The sequence below is a fragment of the Coturnix japonica genome, chromosome 2, assembly GCF_001577835.2.
Source record: "Coturnix japonica isolate 7356 chromosome 2, Coturnix japonica 2.1, whole genome shotgun sequence".
NCBI classification, from domain to species: domain Eukaryota; kingdom Metazoa; phylum Chordata; class Aves; order Galliformes; family Phasianidae; genus Coturnix; species Coturnix japonica.
This window is the reverse complement of record NC_029517.1, coordinates 88896577-88915914: the sequence shown is the minus strand read 5'-3', so window position 1 is coordinate 88915914 and position 19338 is coordinate 88896577. Positions and strand designations below refer to the sequence as shown.

Below are 19338 nucleotides of genomic sequence, written 5' to 3'. Positions count from 1 at the left end.
GACGGAGCACTGGAACAGGCTGCCCAGGGAGGTGGTGGAGTCTCCTTCTCTGGAGATATTCAAGACCCGCCTGGACGCCTACCTGTGTGACGTGGTGTAGGGAGCCTGCTTTGGCAGGGGGGTTGGACTCGATGATCTCTAGAGGTCCCTTCCAACCCCTACAATTCTGTGATACATTCAGGTAGTAACTGTGAGTGTTGGGGCTCATCTCTGCTTGACTAAAAGGCAGAGATAGTGCATTCATAATTCATTTTTTTCTTGGGATGCTACAGGCTGCAATCTCGCTTGCATTTGCTTAGCACTCTAATGCCAGTTTATGAGTCAAGGGTCATGCCACTGTGACTGCTGTGTTACCTGGAGCTTGTGGAAGCAAACAGAACACTCAGACTCCCATCTCTGTCAGTACAAGATGTGAGATACACAGGGGCTGTGGGAAAAGATGTAAGTAAATAATAAATGAGCGAAATAATGAAGACTAGCTGTACCTAATTACAGTTCTAGCTGTCCTTTTGAATAAAGAAAGTTCAAAGCTGATGCTGAAAGATGCTGATCCCTTTTCTGACTGGTGTTTGCACTTCACAGACAATTAACATGAGAAAGTCAGGAGATGCCACTGGAAGTCAAACCAGTTTTTCATAGTTGAAGAGAAAAGCAGTGTCTCTTACAGCAGTTTACTTACACATCACAACATTCTTCAGTTTAAATTAACCAGAATTCAGAAGCAATGAAAAATGTAGAATTGAATTGCATAAATTATTCGGAGGCTGTTATTTCTCTTATCTCTTGCATGCTCTACACATAGGAAAGACCCAGACAAATACAGAAGTGCATGTTCCTAGCCTGGGTGTTTAAGTATCTAATATTGTGTGTGAACACATTCACCTCCTCATCTCTTTCTACTAATCGTTGGGCACATCTGTATGATTGTTACATATTTCTAACTAATGTGAGTAGTGGAAATAAAGCTATAAAGTTCAGGGATTCTGTTAAAACTCAAACCATGCTTCCACTTCGACACGTTGTATAAAATATACTTCCACAGAAAGGTAAAGTTTAAACAGCTACAGCATATTGAAACAACTGCTCTTGCAATTTGCAGAAAGTATTAATGTAATCAACGGGCGTAAATGACTGCACAAAGCCTTTGAGCAAATACTAACACCATTAAGTTATCTTTCATCATCCCTTAATCTATCAGGTGAAGAATGTTTCATATCTCACTGTGGCCTTGCCCAAGAGACCTTAGTAACACTAAAACTACATGCAGGAACTTAAGTATCGTGCAGGCATGCACGATAAATAAAATAAAATAAAACCATTCTGGACAGCCACCCCCCACAGCATTATTCTCTGGTGCTCACTTCCAGTGTGGTTCTCAATAGTAGTCCAGTGCTGTGGTTAAGCCATTGCATTTGCTGTAGACTATAATACTCCCCACTGTCTTTCCATTCTCTGTCCTTCCACAGTTGCCTCTCTAAAGAAAAATGCTTTGCTGAGTCACCTCCTTGTAAAACCTTCTCACAACTCATCTTTTGTTGGAAGAGCTCCTTATAACAAATAATAACTATTATTATTTAACAAATAGATATTCTAATATTTACAGTTCTAAGCTGTATTAAATGAGCAGGCTGCTCATTGTTTGCCTTGCTTCTATTTCGCTTATGGATCTTAGATCATATTCTGTAGTATATGTGAATTGTTAATGAATCAAATCTAAACTATCACAAGGATAGCAACATTTTTCTCATCCAAAGCACTGCTGGATATAGAAGCCATGCTTTTGCAGAGTGTCGAAACGTGAGGCTTGCAATGGAGAGTGGTTGTTTGCCAGTGTTTTTCAGACTCCACTACCAAATATGATCTCTCCTGTTTGCCCCCAGGTTTTCACACTTTCTAAAATAGAACACTGTAGTGGTTAAATATATACCTACTGATGTGAGATTTGAGAAAGATCTTAATAGCCTTTTCTTTTCCTTCCTCCCTTCTTCCTTCCTTCCTTCCTTCCTTCCTTCCTTCCTTCCTTCCTTCCTATCCCACCCTCTCCTTTTCTCCTGTCCTTATCTTCTCCTCCTTCTTTTCTCCCTCTCTGTGCCCTTGGCCTTCACTTCCCCTCTTGCCCCTTCCTTCCTTCCTTCCTTCCCATTCCCTCTTTCCTTATTGCCTCATTTCCCCTTCACGTACACCGAGATAGAAGGCCTCCCGCGGTGGCGCGGCTCGCCCCCACCCCCCGTGGCGTTGAGCTCGACTGCTGCTGCCCTCGAAGAATGATAGTATGGGCCACGCGTTCTCGAGCGCTCTCTACTCCTTTGCCTGCGTTGCATGCGACCCCCTCGCTCTCGCTCCTTCCCTCCCTGCCTCCCCTGCCCTTCACTTCCGTTCCTTCCCTTCCTTCCCTTCCTTCCCTTCCTTCCCTTCCTTCCCTTTCTTTTTTCCCAGTTGACAGTAGAGCTGATTGAAGGCTTTTTAATGTGGTTAGAAGTCTGTGATAGCATTTGATGATATTTATGTTCTCTCCAGATGACCTGTTTTCAGGAGAATCTCCTCAAATGGCTTGCTAGCATTAACAGTATCCACACTGCAAGTTGCTTACTGTTAATACGATTTAATACTGGAGTATTTATCATACAGTAGTTAAAAATCAATGTTTTCAAGAAAGACTGGTCAATACTACATGCACTGCTATGGCTAGAAGTACCGCTTTTGAGTGTTAGAAATTATACAACAAACACCTGTACTTGAATAATGGTTTGAAGATTAATTAAAGCTGATTTGTTTATTTTTGCATTGCAAGATGCAGAGTGGTGTAATAGTCATTAGATATCCCCACTGTGCCTCCATTTAAAACAAATGACTGATAGTAATTATTTGGCATAACGCATACACTAATAAAGAAATTCAATGGCATGGTAAATAATTATTTGATTGCAAGAATCATTATCTAGTCTATATTTGCAGCAAATGATAGCATTATCCATCTCTTCTATACCACTACATGCAATTGGAGCTTGTGAAGCTGCAGGATGAACACCTGCTGAATTTCCAGACCCTTATCAGTAAATACAGGGAGGTGTTGGCTTTTTTTTCCTTTCATGTAGCTTCCCTTACTGACAGGTCATACTGGAAAAGGAGTTGTCTAACATAGCTGTGGTCCATAGAAGGTCACACACAGATCACACACAGAATCACAGAATGACCCAGGTTGGAAAGGACCTCAAGGATCATGTAGTTCCAACCCCCCTGCCTAGCAGGGCCACCAAACATACGCCTTTACTGGTCCTCATGGGTATCGTTGTCCATGTGAGTAGTTACATGTGCATGCTTTGTGATGATGTGTGAGGGACTGAGTGGACAGAGCTTGGCACTTCAGTGTGTACAATGGACAGAATGCACAAAGCCAGCGGGCAAGTCTGCAGGTGCTGGACTTCCCCTCAAGGTCATGATGTTTCTCATTTAGTTCCTTTTAGTATTTGATAAATAGACTGACCACAAACTACAAAAGCTCCCAAATGTGTTTGTTTCTATCCTATTCACACTCATAAAGTCCAACTAAAAAATACATTCTGGGCTAAAAAAAGGACCACAATGATCATCTGGTTTCAACCCCCTGCTATGTGCAGGGTCACCAACCACCAGCCCAGGCTGCCCAGAGCCACATCCAGCCTGGCCTTGAATGCCTCCAGGGATGGGGCATCCACAACCTCTCTGGGCAACCTGTTCCAGTGCATCACCACCCTCTGTGTGAGAAACCTCTGTCTAACATCTAACCTAAACATCCCCTATCTCAGTTTAAAACCACTCCCCTTCCAACCCCTGCAATTCTGTGAAGCACTAACGAGGGACGGCTCTGACACCGAACCCCACTGAGTGTAAAACCCCACTCAGCGCCTCACAATCCCGCCCAGCCATGGCCGCAATAGACAGGCGCACGCAGGCGGGCGGTGCTGGCGCATGCGCAGCGTGGCTCTCCTTGTGTCTGTGCGGAGGGCACGGCAGGCTTCAAGGAGAGCGCCGGGCCGGGGCTGTTGTGGCGGCCGCCGCCATGTTCCTCTGCGCTGCTGTGCGGGCCGCGGCCTCGCGCTCGGTAAGGGGGCGATTGCAGGAGGCGGCCTGAGGCGGGACGGGGACCCGCGGGAGGGGGATCGGCGAGATGGCTGCGTTGCTTTTACAGCAGAGCAGGGCCTGTGGGTTTGATTACAGGTCTGACCCGTGCCTCTGTATTTGCAAGTTTGGTGCTGATCCACTTGAGATCCAATGCGTTTATGCAGTAACAGAAATTAAACAGCCAAAGAGAGTTGGGTTTGTGTGTGTGTGTGTGTCTGTTTGTCCTACTTTAAAAGCTCTCAAAATCAGGCTTGAATTCAATATGAAAATAATATAAAACCGATATGAGATGAAATTTATTATAAAGCGGTTGCTAAAGACAAATACCATAAGGTGATTTTAGTAGCACTAACCAGAATCCAGCATTCTTTTCAATATGAAAATAGTATAAAACCGATATAAGATTGAATTTATTATAAAGTGGTTGCTAAAGACAAGATAAATACCATAAGGTGATTTTAGTAGTACTAACCAGAATCCAGCATTCTTGATCTATTTCACCATGACAGATCCACGCAGAGACTATAAAAAGCAAGCAGACATGACTTGCATATGGATCTCTCTTCTTGTATTTAAGGCACTTAGTTTTGTGTGTCTTTTGTCAGATGTCACTGTTCAGTCAGTTGAAAGCTGTAGTAACATGTAAATGAGAAACACCTCAGTGCTGCTGGTACCTTTGCCAGATGTTGGGCTCGCCTGTGGTACAGAGTGACAGACTGCAGAATTCTTCATAAAGAATTTGCCTACCTGTGTGACGTGGTGTAGGGAGCCTGCTTTGGCAGGGGGGTTGGACTTGATGATCTCTAGAGGTCCCTTCCAACCCCTACAATTCTGTGTGATTCTGTGTGTGACTCTGTATGTGAAATCCTTTAAATTCTCTTGATACGCCTTCATCACGCCTACAGCAGTGTAGTAGATACACTCTCTTGCATTAAAGTAGTTCTCATCGAGTTCACCTTGATTTAAATTGATTAGGGGTGGTAAAATAATGAATGGCTTACAATTAAAATAGAACACAAACTGGTTCTGAAAAAGGATATGCAAATTATAGGCTATTAATACCATCCACTTTGTTTTGTTTGTAGATGAGACAAATCAGATACTTACATAAAACACCAGCGTGCAATTCCAGTGGAGGAGCCTTATTTGTGGTAAGTCATTTTCTACCTTGCTGGAAAGGGAATGTGTAATGCTTTTCTTAATCCTCCTGGATGTTTCTGATGGGTGAAACTTAGGGGCGCTATGGTTAGGATGTGGTTGGATTTGATGATCTTCAACGTCTTTTCTAACCAATTCTATGACTCTTATTAGAGTTCTGATACATTGTCAAAGTTTGCATTGTAGTTTTGGCACTGAGTTTCCTATTTTATGTAGTGAAAACATCTATAATAGCAATGCTAGCAGCATTTGTGTGTGATTAATTATTTGTATAATGTTTGCTACAGAATTACACATAGGTCTGTGCCCAGTCACCTTCATTAGCTGCCAAAAAAGGCAGTTGTTGGTGGTGATTTGTGGCATACAATAAGTTGAGTAGTGATTCATAACTGAGGCAATTGGACATTACTGTTATACATACAAACAGTAATAGACATTGCATAAAAGCGTGTATTAAAAGTGTGTATACAAACAGATAAAGCAGGTATCTTGTGCATCTACCTCTGAAGAGAACTGGCTGCCCAGGGAGGTGGTGGAGTCTCCTTCTCTGGAGATATTCAAGACCCGCCTGGACGCCTACCTGTGTGACGTGGTGTAGGGAGCCTGCTTTGGCAGGGGGGTTGGACTCGATGATCTCTAGAGGTCCCTTCCAACCCCTACAGTTCTGTGATTCTGTGAACCTGAAGCATCTCTGAGAGGAGGTATTCTCTCCCACTCTGCTGCATTCAGAGCTGTGTCTAGAATTCAGTTCAACAGCTGTCCAGAAGTTCAGATTGACTGTTTTTCCTCTGTTTATTGGAAATCAGCACTGTACCAGAGAATCAACTGCTTTGTTGGAAGCAGGTGTTCAGTATTTTTTGGATGGATTTTGGGTTTTTTGGTCTTTCTGCAGCTGTCTCCACAGCTTTCTCTTTGGATGAAGTTAATGAGATTACAGTACATGCTTGTATCCAATCTAAATCTCCCCATTTCTGCTTGTGGTATCATAACAGACCCTGCTAAAGAATCTGCCCCTTCTTTCTTATAGCCCTCCTTTAGTTAATGGAAGATACTGAAGACGTCTGTTGTGATTTCTGCAGTTTCAAAAGTTGTTAAATGTGACTGTGGAGGAGCAGTGGGTGTACCTGGGAGAAATTCAGCCTTTGACTTTTACTGTCTTCATCCTCTGTAACAGCTAAACCTTAGCTCTTAGATTTTGTTACTTTCTGGCCATCAGCACAAGGGCCCAGTTTCCTCAGTGCATCAGCTGCGTTGGTGTGGACTTTGTCACAGGGCTATTCAGTACAGAACGTTTGAGAACTGCTGTGTTACTGCTTAGCTTGTGATGATGGTCAGTGAAATACTTCTATCTGAGAGCACTTCCGCCATTCTTTATCTAGGGGAGGTTTATATCTTGAGTTCTGCTACAATAATGAATAGAGGGTATTCTTTCACTGGAAAAAAAGTGATACACTTCTTTTTATTGCTGATTTGATACAAATTTATAACAATCTTAAGTATCCTCTGGCCTGCAAACGATAGTTCTCTTATTTTGGTTCATGGGCACTTAAGCTATGTTTACCACAGGACATACATCAATTGTCAGGTTTGTTTTAGGTTATATACCAACTTTTTTGTAGTATACATGAAAGCTAAATTATTCTAGTTACTTTATTATCAGGAGTACTCAACATGGATTCACCAAGGGGAAATCACACTTCATCAGCCTCATTGCCTCCTATGATGTCATCACTAGCTCAATAAATGGGGAGAGAGCAGTGGATGTTGTGTGTTGTGCTTCAGCAAAGCATTTGACATCATATCCCACAACATCTTTGTTGTGAGACTTAGAAAATATGGGTTGGGTGAGTGGGCAGCAAGGTGGATTGAAAACTGGCTGGCTGGCAGAGCTCAGGGTTGTCATTAGCGGAGCAGAGTCTGCTTGGAGGCCTGTAACTACTGGTGTTCCCCAGGGGCTGGTGCTGGGTCTGCTCTTGTTCAACATCTTCATCAACCTGGATGAAGGGATAGAGTTCACCCTCAGCAAATTTGCTGATGATACAAAGCTGGGAGGATTTGCTGACAGGCCTGAAGGCCATGTTGTCATTCAACAAGACCTGGACAGACTGGAGAACAGAGCAGGGAGGAATCTGATGAGGCTCAACAAGAACAAGTGTAGAGTTCTACACCTGGAGAGGAATAACCACATGAATCGGTACAGGTTAGGAGATGATCTACTGGGAGGGAGCTCTTTGGAGAAGGACCTGGGGATCCTGGATAGAGTTTGGCCTTGGCTTTCAGGAAATACTTACATAATTGTTTGTACTTTTGTGTGTACAGGAGGAAGGCTTAATGTATTTTCTTTTTTTGAGCATTTCTCATATGAAGAAAGGCCTAGAGAGCTGGGACTGTTGGAGATGTATGAATGTACATAAATACCTGACAGGAAAATGTAAGGAAGATGGAGCCATGCTCTTTTCAGTGGTACAAAGGAGGTTTCCTCTGAACACCAGGAGCAATTCTGTGCCATGTGGGTGATGGAGCACTGGCACAGGCAGCTCAGAGGCTGTGATGTCTCTTCCTTGGAGGTCTTCAGAAGCTGCCTGGATATAGGCCTGCTCTGGGTAGCCCTGCTGACCTCAGCTCTTCTGGATTCAATGTAGTGTATGTGTTAAGTCTGAGTTTGTTCTCCACAATCTGTATCCTAAAAAAAAAGGTAGGAAAACACCCTTAAGGTTTAGGAGCTAATCAGCTAGTAGAAGTCTCAGATAAATCATGTCTCATGGAATTGACAGTTGTGGCAGTGTGTAGATTCAGATATCAAGCCTCTATTGTACTGATTTGTATGTAGGGTATTTAAGGGATATCAGTTCAGAAATGGTGCACATGAAATATTCGTTCTAGACAAGGAGAGGAGTGTTTAATTAATCAAATACACTTATCTGCTAAAGAAATTGAGTTTTAAGTGGAAATGTAACCATCCAGTAACTATGGAAGGCAAAAGAGCAGCTTGAGATAAAACAGGCATGCAGGTTTGAGAAGGAAAAGTTAAGTTATGGAAGGACTTCTCATGAATCATGGATTATCTGTGCAGCTAAGACCTAGAGCAGATCTGTAAGGGAAAGTAATTCTCTTTCTCTGTAAGGGAAAGAAAGGTTCTCTTTCTTCCATTCTGATTCAGAATTCCTTTTTCACCCAGAGGGTAGTGATGCACTGGAACAGGTTGCCCAAGGGGGTCGTGGATGCCCCATCCCTAGAGGCAATCAATGCCAGGCTGGATGTGGCTCTGGGCAGCCTGGTCTGGTGGCTGGTGACCCTGCACACAGCAGGGGGTTGAAACTGGATGATTGTTGCGATCCTTTTTAACCCAGGCCATTCTATGAATTCTATCTAAGAAGTTGTTATCCATTAGGAATGTTAGAAATGTAAAGTTAGCTTACTAGTATGTGTTTGAACATGCATCCATTCTATTGATGTAGCAAGATAGCTGGTTATTTGTGAAGTTTTTTGTCATTTTGTGTCTCATGAGAAAAGGAAAGTTGCCTATTATCGCTTATTAAGGTATTAACTAAAGGATTATTAAATCTGTGAGGTTGAACACAATTGCCAAAATACATCAACTGTTACAAATGTCTACTTAAAATAACACCACTTTGCTGAAGAAATAATTATTGAATAGGAAATAACAGGAATAAGTCACTATTTTTAAGAATGATGAAGTAATTACAAATGTTTCCGATGACTTTCTCGGAGATAGTCATTTATGATTGAGTACTATTAAGTTTTTATCTGGGATGTATCAAGTGAGTTTTATTGAAGTAACTCCACTGCAGCTGTCTAATAATTTGCAATGCTAAATCTGTCCTGAATAATTTCCTGATAACGCTATTTTTTTCTTCTTCTTCTGAAGCACAGAGATAGTCCTGAGAATAATCCAGATACTCCCTTTGAGTTCACAGATGAAAACAAGAAGGTATGTAGACAAAAAACCCCCAAAACATAAATACACAGACTTTGTGTTTAGCTTATCACTGATTGGGTTTTGTCATTTTTTTCTCCTTAAAAAGCGAATAGAAGCAATCATAAACAACTACCCAGGGGGACACAAGTCCGCAGCTGTCATGGCAGTGCTAGATCTGGCTCAAAGACAGCATGGATGGTTGCCCATATCGGCTATGAACAAGGTATTTAGTGCTGAATTATCTTTCAAGCGTAAAATCTGACTTGTAATAGTAGAATATAACTGTTTGGGTTTTTGTTTTTGTTTTCCTAATTGAAGGGTACTAATGCAGGAATTTACACTTGGCAAACGTCCTTAAGACTAGTTTCTTACCAAATTATCCAATAAAATTGTTTAAAAATAAGCAAGCAGCTGCAGTGTTCCAGTGACAGTAGATAGCAATAAGAAATTCAGTTTTCCTGTTCATACAAATTACTCTCACTTTGTGTTACAAGCTGGCTTATCAGTTTACAAGTGAAAGGATTGAAGTTCAGTCAAGATAAGCTAAAAGAGAGTTGGGATCGTTACAGAACTTACTAAATACAAGTGAAATACACATATAAAGGGCAAACTGTCTGCCGCAGTTCCTACTACATAGAATAAAGCCACAAATCTCCATCACTACTGAATGGGATAAGTCTTGTAATAGCACTCTCAAAATTAACATTGGAATGATCTTGTAAGCAAGGCTTTAAAGCAACCAGGTATTTTCTGCAGCTTGTTACTTGCTTGACGTAGGTACTAGAATATAAAACAGCTGCACTTTAGGAAATGCAGTCAGTTCTCCACCCGAGCCAGGGTTGCAGGTTAATGAGATAAAGGATACTTGCACCTTGAACTGGCTCATGGAGTAGTGCATCACTCTGTATTTGTTAGCTGTGATGCAGTGGTGTTTTTAGGGCCAGGCCTGGTGTTGTCACAGTGTCGGAGGCACTCTGCTGTCTGTGAATTAGGTGAGTGTAGTACCGCCTCTGTGTTTCCTTTGATAAAAAGCTGAAGTGGGTTAGTGTGGGCAGATTCATGAGAGATTCATGAGAGTTCATTCATTCATACAGCAAGAGTGCAAATACAGTACGAGCTGGAGCTGACAATGAAAGCTGGAATCCAGCTGACAACCTGAAAGTAGCCTGTGTGTGATGCTGGAGGGGAACTGACCCAAGTTCCTTACTGTGCTAATCCTTGGCTTAGTGGAGCCTGTGTTCAGGCAAAGTTGACTCCAATCAGAGTAACTCAGGTGTTTTTTCTCAGCATTTAGTTGTATTTTGATACACATCCCTGTTTTTCTGTTTCCTTGAAGTACCAAAGCCTCTGTCACTGCACATACATACAGAACAGGTGACCTGACTGAAATGATTTCATAAATGCCTTATTGATGCTCTCTGAGAATTCAATAGTGTCTGTTTTCCCTTATTATAGGTTGCAGAAATTTTAGAAATGCCTCCCATGAGAGTGTATGAAGTAGCAACCTTCTATACAATGTACAATCGTAAACCTGTTGGGAAATACCATATCCAGGTCTGCACTACCACACCTTGTATGCTGCGAGACTCTGACAGCATTTTAGAAGCCATTAAGAAGAAACTTGGTATGATATAAATTTGTAATGTCCTTCTTTATATACATATATCTATATCTATCTATCCATATCTGTCTATATATTTTTTTAAACACTGGTTTGATGGTGTGTTGTTTTCTAACTGAAGTAGAAGTCTTCATATGGTGGGGACAGTGCAAAAATATTTAATATTTAGAGTGAAATTATCATCAAATAAGCACTTAAACACATTCAAAAAGTGAAGAATAAATGCCAAATCCAAATACTTTAGAGTAGAACAAATAAGGCCATTGTCAAGAGTGCCAGTTGGTGGTCTTAAAGTGTCTTTAAAGGCAATTTGGTAGGAAATGAATTATTCTAATGTGACTGTTTGGCTGAGAATTAAGCCCTATCTTGTATACAGAAGGAGACTCTGAAAGCTGTGTCACTTAATATGCAAAATGAGATTTTTAAGGTACTTAAAAATGCTGTATAAAACTTACTTGGGAGATTTTTTTCCCCCCAAGTTAAGTAAGTGAACAGAATTAATAGATTTCTCATGGGAGAAGTCAGCTGAGAGTTCTGCATCGTATAAGATGTAAGAACTCTCGAGTTTTTTTGTGTTTTTCTTCCTCACTGAAGGATTATGAAGGAAAGAGAGGCTAAGGTCACCAACTAACAACTTTTCCTATTCTGTACACTTAGAAGCTGTGCTGACGATGCATGAGAACCCCTGTGATAAGTGCTGTAGAACAGTTGCTTGTAATCCTATTCCTCTTATATTATTGTCTGGAAAAGGCATCTTCAGATTAAATTTGTCCTGGTTTGTTGCTGCAAAAATTGTTTAATTTTAATTACAATTCAGTTTGAAAAATCAAAGGAAGGGCATCTGCTTATTGTAATTAAGGTCATTTATGCAGTTCTTACTGATCTGCAATCACAAACATTTACTAGTTTTTGCTCCTTTCTAATAACTATGGAGGAGATTCGCAGCTCAGCGTTCTGCTCTCCACAGAGTCTGGCAGGCTCAGACTCAGCTGTTATTTTTGGTAACCTGCCCTCTGGCGAAGTCTGTATCGTTAGTGGTGAGATCACTGGGACAGAAACACGTCATGGAAGCTAAGCATGCGTACAGGGCTGTTCAGGAAATGAGCTTCTGTGTAATAACTTGGAAGTTGTTTATGAATTCGTACCATCGGTCTTAATGCTGGCATCTTGATTAATTTGGAGATCCAGTAATTAATATGAATGCAGTTAATATCAACAAATGAAAGCTCTATCTTCCTTATTTTTCCATTCTGTTGTATCGATCCTTAAAAATGTGACTGAGTAGAGCCGTTCTGTTTGTCAGAACTGTCATTTTCAGGTTATTTTTCACTAAAACAAATCTGTAGTTCAGGTCTCAAAAATGTGTTTAAACACTGACTTCACCGTTTGTTAGAATCTTTACTTGAACAGAAAACTTTTGGCCTTGTCTAAGAGGATTTAAGTGTGTCAGTGCTTTGGTACCTGAGGTATAAGTAATGAGAAAATTATGATGGAATCAATAATGAATATTCTAATATTGTTCCTTACCCAATGCTGAACCTAATGTGTATATATATTTGTTTAGGTATTAAAGTTGGGGAAACAACACCTGATAAACTCTTCACATTGATAGAAGTGGAATGCTTAGGTGCTTGTGTAAATGCACCGATGGTACAGATAAATGACAACTATTACGTAAGTACTACATATATGTATATATAAATCACAGAATCACAGAATTGTAGGGGTTGGAAGGGACCTCTAGAGATCATGGAGTCCAACCCCCCTGCCAAAGCAGGCTCCCTACACCACGTCACACAGGTAGGCGTCCAGGCAGGTCTTGAATATCTCCAGAGAAGGAGACTCCACCACCTCCATGGGCAGCCTGTTCTATAAAAAGAGACTAAAATTCTTTGGTAGGCTCTCAGTTTTCATTCTTTCAGATTCTGGTTTTGTTCAGTTATTTCAAATTCCTATTGGCAGGGACAGCTTTTAACTTAGAATCTTTTAATTTCTTGGCTTCATCCTAGAATGCTTCCATTGTATGGTAATGCATTGGTGCCTCCTGGTTTCTATACAAACACGCTGTTAATGCTTCTGTTTTTGTAATGAGATGATGAGATCTTGGATATTCTTGTGGAAGTAGTATTTTGGCATAGCTACACAGTAGATGAACATTCTCACAGGTGGCTTTCAGACTGAGAACGCATGGTTTGCTGTAGGTTTTGTTTCAGGCAAGGTTGTTGGTTTTCTGTGTTGTTGTTGTTGTGGTCATTTGAAATAATGCAGACAGTTTATACTCTTGATGCACAAACGGCCTGCTTCTGTCATTAAGTAGCTTTATAATGGAAAGGAAGAAAAAGATTTCTGCTGCATAAGGTTGCACAGACTCTGTGGAGAAAGTCCAGAAAGCGTTACATTTGGTGGTATAAAGCAAAATGTTATTTTCTGTTGCACTATTTTCCTGCTGTAAAGAAAAACTTTCAGTCAGTCACATTTTTAAAGGCTTTGCAAGAATGGTAAGTTAACAGAAGCCCAAAATACTGATAAGCAGGATGTTCAGAACTAAGATTCAGATGATTCAGAGCTATGATTATGGATCATTAGCATTATTAAATCATTATTAAAGCTCTAAAATGCAGTGCTTGAAAGCATACAATTTCAGCTGACAGTCATTTGGGCAGACAGTTGATTTTAAGTGTCCTGAAGTATGAAGCTTACTGTTAGTACGTAGCACAGATTCAACATGTTACCAGTGCACCTAATCATACAGAATGACAATCCATGTCTAACTTACAGCATCATACCTGAACACTGATTCTGGTATTTCATTTTCTTAGGCATGAGGTTGTTACATCGTGTGCCCTTCCTCTCATTTAAGAACGACTTGGTTTTGCTGGATGATAACATAAATGCTGAATAGAGTTGCATTGATTCAGAATCTCTCTTTAGGTTTAGCACTATAGAAGTTTTGATCCTCTTCAGAATATCTCTTATCTATATAAAGAATCATAAGAGGCAGTAATTTTTTATATCTTAAAGAAGTGTATTTTTGCACCTCTGAAGTATCAGCCATACACACAACTATTTAATTACCAAGTGATGGAAAGCAAATTCAGATTTTGCTTTTCTCAAGCACTTCCTTTATTTGGATTCGTAAAGTAATGGCCATACCTTATTCTAGGCATCTGTTTGAAGCCAATGCAAGGCTTTTCAGAGATCTTCATTTGGCAGTCTTTCCTTATCAGCTACTTCTTCAAAGCCTTCTATAATAGTTTTGGATGACGTGTCACTGATGCTGTTCACAGTGATGGTTATTCCTCCTCTTCTACAAAAACCACTACTTCCAGTGTATATAAAGGTTATGCATTTGCAGTGAACAAAAGCTGTGCTTTCTAATAGCTTCATCATTTCTGAGCAGAGATGAACACTGGGAGTACTGTTACAACATGGAAACAGTCTTTTCATAGGCTATCATTGAATTTATGGTTAGATCAGTGTGTTTTTTCCAGTATGTTAGCAAAAGCTTTGGCATGGTAGGAAAAGGGGAACGTGATAAATGAAATACATGTATTTTTCATTTCAGATACTGTCTTGACTTACACAATGCTGTGTAGGTTGTAATTGATTTATTATTTACTTTTAATAGTGTCCTACCTCTAAATCTGGAAATTTTAAATAGGTCTGTGGTAAGTTTAGAATGGGCTGTTGGAAAGTGTGGTCCTGGTTTAATGCTATTTTTGAGCTTCACACTTCTGAATGATGGCCCACTTGGATGCCATCAGACCAAAGGAATTTATGCATTGAATAAATACAGCATTTAAGTAAGAGTGATTTATTATTAACATATGGACAGGATCAGTGTTACCTATGGTAGGATGTCAACTATGAGAGCCACTCATCTGATTAATTGTAAATGCTGCTATTAATAGTTGACAAATTTGCTGACCTTTTGTCTTCTTTTTTTTTCTTTAACAGGAAGATTTAACACCCAAAGATATTGAAGACATAATTGATGAGCTAAAGGCTGGTAAAGTTCCCAAACCCGGCCCAAGGTATGCCAGATTTATATAGCAGTGGCTGATTACATGAAGGCTTCTCCTCTCGTGAATGAAAACTAAATTCCTGTTAAAGCTATTTGCCTTGGCAGATCTTTTTGACTTAGAATATATAGGAAGAACAGTGAACGGACAAATGTCACGTTCCTGATGATAGACTGCAGGATAATCAAATGGGAAAACATCAGTTCTGACTTATTACCTAATAGATGAATGGCACTGCCCATTGCTTTCTGGTTGTGTTTTATTTATTCACTTATACCTAGATCATAAAACTCAACAAATACCAGAAAGATCTGACATTGGTGAAAGGCTTATTTCAGAACTTCACATACTTATTATTTCCTATTGTTCCGTGTTAGTCCAAATGCACAGATGTATGAATGGCAGAATTAATTAGCACCATTTGACTTGGGTGTCTTCTCTATTCCTATTGTTCCTATAATTTTATTCTTTTTAGTGTACAAGGATAATCTTGAAGTTAAGGTTTCTGAATACAGGGATGCATCTTTAACAAAAATATGAGTGATTCAATTGGATTTTTGCCTTTGGGATTACTGGAATCAACACCACTTCTTTGCATATCTATAAATAAAGACCCTGTCTTGCATTTCATTTGCAAAGCTATTTGACGCTACTTGAATCTGGAAGCCTTTTGATTTAAGGGTAGCATCCTTTGTTTCTGAAGCATGAATAAGAACAAATGGGTAAAAAAAGTGACTTCAGCCTTGAGCCATTTTGTAACTATACTCTATCTAGTGATGAAGCAGTATCCAAATACCAGTAATGAATGAATGCAATATAATACAATATCAGTAGTGAATGAAACTGCTGCTGTTTTTCAGGAGCGGACGTTTTTCTTGTGAGCCAGCTGGTGGCCTAACATCTCTGACTGAACCACCCAAAGGACCAGGTTTTGGAGTTCGAGCTGACCTCTGAGCAGTTTTGTAATATATGTTGAACTGTCTGGAAATAAAGTAATTTTAATCTCAGTAAAATGATGTACGGTTAATATTTATAGGGGGGAAGCAACAGGAATTGGTTGCCATGATCAAAATGACTGCGATGCCTAATCATCATTCAGATTATCAAAAAGTGCTTCTGTAGACCATAAAGCAACTCAGTGAATGAGTCCATTTGTGATCATTGATGCATCGCTCACCCTTTGATTTACCACTGGAAATACTTACAGCTACTTTTGAGCAAAGGTTCTTTGGAAAAGTAACAAAACTGACCACATCTCAAATGTGGCCAATGGCTATTTTTAAGAACTAATATGAAAGTGTGAAATTAAGGTATTTCTCCTGATTAAAAAAGAAAATAAAAATGTTAAAGACTATTAAAAAGAGAAAAAGAAAAAAAGACCGGTCTGCAAATCACTTGCCTGAAAAAGGATAACTTCCATTCTGTATTGCCAAATGCAAACCCAGCACAGCACTGTTCAAACTGAATAGTGTAGGGGCAGCTATTGAACTGAACTAAGTCGAAGAGGGATAAAGCAAGTAATTGCTGCTCCATCACCATCTCAGGTTCAGGTTTTGATGAAATATGAACATTGAAAATTTCAGATATCTCAACTAGAAGTATGGCATGCTACTGCAATAGTAGTTATGTGTAACTGCTTACTAGCTACTAAACCCTGAAGAAAAGAAGGCTGTGGGGTGACCACATTGCAGCCTTTCAGTACCTGAAGGGAACCTACACCCAGGAGGGGAGTAAACTCTTCGAAAGGGCTGACCATAGCAGGACATGGGGAAATGGATTTAAGTTGAAAGAGGGAAGATTTAGGTTGGATGTTGGGGGGAAGTTCTTCACTAGGAGAGTGGTTAGGTCCTGGAACAGGCTGCCCAGGGAGGTTGTAGATGCCCCGTCCTTAGAGGTGTTCAAGGCCAGGTTGGACGGGGCCCTGGGCAACCTGATCTAGTAAATGTGTATGTTTGGTGGCCCTGCCAGGCAGGGGGGTTGGAACTACATGATCCTTGAGGTCCCTTCCAACCCAGGTCATTCTGTGTGTGTGAAACCATTAGAATTTCCATTTTACACTAACAGTAGGTCCCAATCATGGAATATACGTAGTGAATTTCACAGTAATTTAGGCAGGACTGTGGGGATTTTAAAAATGATTGTTGCAGAAAAGTTCTAGAATAGTGCAATAATTAATATATCCACATCCTCTCTAATATCTTTGAATAACTCTAGTTAAGTTTGTGTTGGTTTTTGGTAGTAGTGTTAAGGATTTTAGATTATACAAATGCTATAGAGACAGCTTCCACTCTTCTCAACCCTGAACAGCAGAGGATTACTGATAATAATTCCGGGCAGCTGACACTAACATGCCAAGTAATTAAACGCTGCTCTGCAGATTCAATTAGACTGTTTAGTACCTTGAACTGTAAAAGTAGTGGCTGGTGACTTAGGGGACTAGGGGAAATGGTTTTAAGTTAAAAGAGGGAAGATTTAGGTTGGATGTTAGGGGGAAGTTCTTCACTAGGAGAGTGGTTAGGCTGGAACAGGCTGCCCAGGGAGGTTGTGGATGCCCGTCCTTGGAGGTGTTACAGACAATGTTTGGACGGGGCCCTGGGCAACCTGATCTAGTAAATGTGTATGTTTGGTGGCCCTGCCAGGCAGGGGGGTTGGAACTACATGATCCTTGAGGCCCCTTCCAACCCGGGTCATTCTGTGATTCTGTGATTCTTTGGGCTTATGAACTGATTTGCTGGTTATCTGCTGGAGGGCAGCACGCGTGCATTCAGTGGCAAGACACTGTTCTAACAATTTGCAAAAGGTTCCTATCTTTAGATTTTAGTGCTGCAGGTTGATATTTGCAGTCTTTCAGTTACTAGATTGAGTTCAGCCGTGACACAGTTTGACCAGCTGTTGCACAGGCTTATCTTGATTCAGCCCAGTAGTTTTCACAGCTGATGATGATACAAGATGTTTGGCTAAGGAAGGCACATCAAGGGAAGTACTGCACAAGTCAACACAGCTCAGCTACAAAGGAATTGTGCAGCTGTGCTGTGTAAAAAGTGGAACTCTGGAGCCAAGGAGAAGAAACAAATGTCGAAGTAGCTATTGCTTTTTATGAGGAAATCTTGTAAAAGGCTTAAGAAACTGTATTTTTTTTAAAGTTATGGGTCAGTATCACAAATCTTAGCATCTGCTGTAGAAGACGGAGCTCCCAAGATTCTTCCCGTTGTATCAGCTGCTGCCTGTGAATACCCACCAACTTTATTGGGCTCTTGGAACTGCATGTTACCTGTGCTGATGTACAAGAAGGAGAATGCAGTACTACAGCACGCAGTGCACCTGCAGCCTGTCATTGCTGGAGGATGAATCACGGTGTGCCCTATAGAGTACTGTGAGAAGAACAAACACTGTCTTGGGAAATACTCCACTCGGGCTGGCAGTCTGCAGCCTGCCCGCACGTCAGCCTGCCTGCACCTCAAGCAGTGACCTCTGCCATGGACCAGACATCAAAGAACATGAGGTAAACGCAGCTCCCTTTTGTTGCGCGGTCACTGGCGTCTGTGCACCTGCTTCTGGTCAGCTGACAGCACATGATGCACTGCTTGCATCAGAGAGGAAAGGACGGCAGCTGCGTTACAAAACACGACCGGTACAATAAACTTCTGAAAGCAAATTAAGACACGTTTACCTAAACATGACACGCAGCATGGGAATATCTGGGTTATGTGACGCCAGCCTCCGCCAGCAGCAGGTCATGTAGGCGATGTGCAACAAGAGTTAAATTAAATTAAGTCATTAAAGTGAGCTGTTCCTACAGAGCTTGTGGAGACTCCTTCTCTGGAGATACTCCAGACCCACCTGGACACTCTCCTATGCGACCTACTGTAGGGAACCTGCTTTAGAGCAGGGGGTTGGGCTGGAATCCCACAGGTCCCTTCCAACTCCTATGCCTGTCATTACCCCAAATTACACCTTCAAAGCATCCTTTTATTCTTTATAAGTCCCGTTTGTGCCGCACCGCCTCATTTGGATGCGCGGCGCCCTCCGGATGGCACATGCGCACTGAGCCGGCTGTTAAAACTCACTGCGCCATCGCCGCCGGAAAACCCCTCCCTGTGGAAGGAGCGGGAGGAGGCGGCCGTTGGCTGCGGGCGGCTCCTGGTCCCGCGGCCGCTCTCGTGCCCCGTCTCCTCTCCCCGTCCGTTCGCTCCGTCCCCGCCCGGTACCGGCCGCGGCGCCGCCGTTTCCAGAAAGTTCCTCAGCCGCCCACAACGGCGCGACGCGTGCGCGCCGCTCGCCCCGTCCCTCTGCCCGCCGCCCTCTCTCGCCCTCCAGCCCCGGGTGCCGTTACCCCGTTACCCCGCCGGGCTGCGGTCGCCCCCGACCCTCTGAACGGCCGGCACGGAGCCGCGTGGGCGGGGCGCGGCCAACGGCAGCCGCACGGAGCCCAGCTCCGGGAGCCGCGCTGTGCAAAGGGCGGGCGGGGGAGGGGAGCGGCTGCTCCGGGCGGGAGG

At 41.8% G+C, this 19338-nt stretch overlaps 1 protein-coding gene across 2 annotated transcripts; it reads left to right on the top strand.

The window, feature by feature from the left end:
* Positions 1-344: 344 nt before the first annotated feature.
* NDUFV2 (NADH:ubiquinone oxidoreductase core subunit V2) lies at positions 345-15855 on the top strand. Of its 2 annotated transcripts, none has more exons than XM_015855371.2 (8): positions 345-441; positions 5187-5252; positions 9149-9211; positions 9306-9422; positions 10655-10823; positions 12385-12494; positions 14778-14854; positions 15703-15855. In XM_015855371.2, exons 2-8 carry the CDS (start codon positions 5187-5189, stop codon positions 15794-15796), a joined length of 696 nt encoding a protein of 231 aa, XP_015710857.1. In that variant the 5' UTR covers positions 345-441; the 3' UTR covers positions 15797-15855. The 2 variants fall into 2 exon arrangements, with proteins under 2 accessions (XP_015710857.1, XP_015710856.1); XM_015855370.1 differs by lacking the exon at positions 345-441 and adding an exon at positions 3890-4081.
* The last annotated feature ends 3483 nt before the right edge of the window (positions 15856-19338 follow it).